The sequence below is a fragment of the Condylura cristata genome, unplaced genomic scaffold (genome assembly GCF_000260355.1).
Source record: "Condylura cristata isolate star-nosed mole 26May11 unplaced genomic scaffold, ConCri1.0 scaffold00003, whole genome shotgun sequence".
In the NCBI taxonomy this organism is placed as follows: domain Eukaryota; kingdom Metazoa; phylum Chordata; class Mammalia; order Eulipotyphla; family Talpidae; genus Condylura; species Condylura cristata.
Genome location: NW_004567104.1, coordinates 47,823,814 through 47,828,334, shown reverse-complemented (window position 1 = coordinate 47,828,334; position 4,521 = coordinate 47,823,814). Strand labels below are relative to the sequence as shown.

The 4,521-nt window shown below is 37.4% G+C and overlaps 1 protein-coding gene across 1 annotated transcript in view; it reads left to right on the top strand.

Moving 5' to 3' along the window:
• Positions 1–4,521, top strand: part of CMSS1 (cms1 ribosomal small subunit homolog (yeast)) — a 326,190-nt gene that overhangs the window by 312,457 nt on the left and 9,212 nt on the right. Inside the window, exons 5-8 of the mRNA XM_004675257.2 lie at positions 511–570; positions 2,143–2,245; positions 3,260–3,320; positions 3,749–3,836. Of these exons, the coding sequence (XP_004675314.1) occupies positions 511–570; positions 2,143–2,245; positions 3,260–3,320; positions 3,749–3,836 (312 nt within the window). The remainder of the gene's footprint in view (positions 1–510; positions 571–2,142; positions 2,246–3,259; positions 3,321–3,748; positions 3,837–4,521) is intronic.

Here is a 4,521-nt window from a genome sequence, read left to right as displayed (position 1 = left end):
TGACCACATGGCGTGGCAGACCTCTCCTGACCCGCCCGCTGCTCCCCTCAGCAGTGTACTTCGTAGATCTGCCTGTTCTACTCCCCACTCTATCTCTCGTGAATCCTCTCACCCTCCGCATCTCTGGCCTGTACCCCAGTTCTGCATGAATAAATAAATAAATCTTTAAAAAAAAAAGTGATGATGAACATTTGTTCATGTATCTACTGACCTTTTGAATTTCCCCTTTGGTGAATTGTCTATTCAAATCTGTTACCCACTTATTGAATGTTTTATTGTTAAATTGATATATCTTGGCTATTAACCCCTTGTCGGTTGTGAATACTTTCTCCCATTCAATTGGATGTCTTTCTATTCTATTTTCTTTCTCTATGTGTTGTTGTTTTAAACACTAGACAATCGCCAAGTCACTGTTTTATAACCTGTTGGAGAATACACCATTCTCATTTAATCTATTTTGATTATATGTGTTTGCAAAATTGCCTATATAGCTGTTTCTCATATTTCTAGATTCCTGTTTCCTCAAGGCTAATGATTTGACTCACAGTCTCTCCTCATACCTAAAGGAAAGTAAGTAAGCTCTCCTGCCTACCTGTCTTTACAGCTGCCTGTCTTTTTCTTTCTACTTTTCCTAATTAACCTGTAAGGAAAAAAAAAAGTAAGTAGAGTTTTTAAAAATTATTCACCTGGTTGTTACTGTTATTATTCCATTAAAATTATAAGGCCTGTCAATATAAAATAACAATCTTAAAAATATACTTAAAATTAAAAGTTTCTACCTCTTCATGGATTCTAAATTAGAGGTTTTTTTTTGTTTTTTTTTTTTAGCTCGGTGTTAATATTTATTTATTTAAGCTTATTCTTGTTTTACTCTCACTTTGGGAATTTGAGTTTTGGTCTCGTTTTTGTTTTATAAAACTTTATTTTGGTCTAGGAATCCAGAAACTAGGTAGTATACTGGCCCCAGTTCCCCCACTAATTTACTATTTGACCTGGGAAAGTCACTGAATAATCCTTTGAGACTTGATTTTGTTACTGAAGATAAAGAACAGTGAGATCTCTATTCCAATTATGAGTTTCAGAATATCTGTTCATATGTTCAGAACTCGAACCAGGACTATTGCATGGTCAACTTGATAAGTGTTAGCCAGTCTAGCTTGACCTTTTCAGTATGTATTGTGTATAACCAATAATAACTAGATTATCATATTAGGTAGCCACTTGTTTATGACAAAAAATGAAATAGTTTAGATGTAGATTTTGAACATGGTTTTCAAACTTAAAGCAATTCTAATGACACCAACATGGATTCATGAACTTTTCTCTCTGGGGGTATAGCTCAGTGGTAGAGCATTTGACTACATAAACCTTTCTCTGCTTCCAAATAGGCAAATGTAAATATAGGTAATAATAGAATTAGCTTATGGGACTATGTGAATTACGAAAGAGAATGCATGTGGCAAGGGGTTAAGTCTCAGCACTATTCAAGTTGTTGCCAGCCACTGCAGCATTAGTTCTATCCCTGGCCAGAGAGCTGGCCCACATGGTGCAGTAGACCTACCCTATCTTGTCCACTACTTCCCTCAGCAATGTATTTCAATAGATCTGCCTGTTCTACTTCCCACTCTGTCTCTGGTGAATCCTCTCACTCCCTACATCTCTGGCCTATTCCCCAGTTTTTATATGCATAAATAAATAAAAATAAATATTTTTAAAGAAAATAGAATATATGTAATACAAAAAAGGATCATGTCAATCACAATGCTGTTATTTAGATGTCATTTCCACTTTCTATCTTCTGCTTAGTGTTCTCTTTAAATTTAACATTATTGAATCAAAATTCTTTGTCTATTTAGCCAACATTATCTTCAAGCATTAAAAAATTATAAGAAATATATTATTCCAAGCTTTTTAAAACTTAATTCTAAAATTAGCCACATTTAACTATTGCCATATTATGTTTTGTGTTATAAATTAGTGATATTTCATTTTAATCTAATATCTGGAATAACCTGAAAATAGAGTCTATGTCTTATTTTACATAAACACTAACAAAGAAGTAATTGAAGAATTGGAGAATTACTCAGGGATCCTATTTTACTATATTTAGAGTAGTAATTTTCTTATGGCCTTTTTTTTTAGTCTGCCCTAAGTGGGCAAAACTTTGGAAGAACCACAGTGAGAAGAAATCAGTCTTGATGTTGATCGTCTGCAGCTCTGCCATCCGAGCCCTGGAGCTCATCAGGTTGAAAGCATTGCCTATTCTGTTTCATAAGTGTTTACTGAGTGACATATACCTACAGAATAATATGTTCTATATGCAGGAGCTATAACAATGAACCACACTCTGCAATTGAGCCTCCCTCTCATGGAGACTTTACAGTGAGGAAAACAAACAATAAACAAGTAGTAAGTGTTATGTCAGGTAGTGATAGCTTATACAAGAAAAATACAACATGGCAAAGGTTTGAGTGAATAGGGTAGTCTGTTTTAAAGGAGGATCCCAGAACACTTCTTGAAGGAGATGACTTTTGAGCAAAGACTTCACAACAAGGTAAAGAATAGAGCCACATTGATATCTGGAAGAGGAGTGTTCCAGGCAAAGGGGACAGTAAGTTCTATCCCCAAATATCAACTAAAAGATTGTTCTTTTATACCCACGCTATTACCTTAGATAAAATTTTACAGAAAGCTCCCTCTACAAAGTAGAATAAAGGGGTTGGGGGAAGGATTCTCTGATTAAAGGACCTAGCCCCCCTTTTCTCACTGTCAGCACACCCCCAGTTCTCCTCCATAGCAGTCATGAACCTTTGCTTGATGCCTTGGGCTCCACAGACTTCAAGCTGACATCATGCTTTAAGATATTTCTCACAATTGTGCATGAGAATTATACTGCAAAGTTTGAAAATAAACTGTTTACCCGGGACCTGAAATATAGAAAGTGCTAGGCTGTCCCAAATGTTTCAGTAACCAAGGAAATGTAAATAAAGTAGACCTTGTGTATGAGTTAGAATAAAACCCAGATTTGTGCCTCTATGCCTTCCCACTTTCATTCCAGTGTTGGACTAACCTGAAAATTTGACAATAATTTATGTGTATGTATACACATATATGCATATGCACATATGTGTATATATATATATATATATATATAAATGCACCTGTTCTTTTATTAATAAGTTAATATGTAATATGTAAGTAGTCAGCATGGCCTGGAATGAGTGAATTTTTTATTGACTAAGCTGTTCTCTTTCATTAGATCGATGACAGCATTCAGGGGCAATGGCAAAGTTATGAAATTATTTGCAAAACACATAAAGGTAAGGAAAGGCTTGTGGCCTGGTAGGAGACATAAGTTGCCTTTAAGAAGTCCTTCAGCTTTTCCTCTTCAACCTCTTTTTCTTATCTCCTTAAACAAGCATTCTCTTTGGCGCCTCTTTATATTTAACAAGCATTCTAAAATTCTTTTCATTCTGCTTCTACATCCCCAGCTGCCCCCAAAACAGTGACTACCCCTCCATGCTGTGGGATTATTGTAGAGATGCACAGAATTGACCCCTCTATTCTTTCAAGATTTACCAGTTTTCTGAGGAGATGATCTTCTGTCTTGATATTAACCTTCCTTAACCTGGAAACTTACCTTAAAAAAGAGCAACCCCAGATACCATTTTCTTTTTACTTTCCTGTCTTTTAGATAAAATGCCCTGTGATTGTACTTCCTAATGACTTCTTTTCCATCTTGGAGTAGGTCCAAGAACAAGTAAAGATGCTAGAGAAGCGTGTTGTGCACCTGGGTGTTGGAACTCCAGGGAGAATTAAAGAACTTGTTAAACAAGGTATGAAAAGGACAGTGATTCTTCTATCCAGAGTTGGGAGAATATTTGTCTTACCCTCACATGAGTTTGGGAAACCATGTTTGTGACACAGTAAATCCAGACCTCCTTGTCAATTCAGGAGTGAGAAACCTAGCTTTTTGCCCATTAAGCCAGCCAGCAGATGAAATGCAACAGGGAATGATAACGACCATGACAAAATGCAGCAGCACCTAAATTCAAATTTCAGTTGCTTTGGAGTTAGAGTCCCCAAGATTTCAATTCCATTTGAGGGCTGGTATATAAAACGTGCTGAAATAGAAAATGCAGTTGTGGGACTCCCTGGTAGCCTAGGGATTAAGTCTCAGCACTATCAATTTACAGCCTGAGTTTGACCCCCAGCCAGGGAGACCCACATATGGTATAGCAGACCTCTTCTCCCCTCAGCACAGTATTTCAATATTTCTGCTCCCCACTTTGTCTCCATTGAGTCCTCTCACCCCCTGAACCTCTGGCCTAGACCCCAATTCTTCTATGCAAAAATATTTTTTTAAAAGATTTATTTGTGGGCCCTCCCTGGTGGCGCAGCGGGTTAAAGCACAGCACTGAGAATCTAAAGCCGCTTCCGTATGAGTTCGATTCCCGCCTGCCCCGGAGGTGACCACATGGTGTGGCAGACCTCTCCTGACCCGCCCGCTGCTCCCCTCAG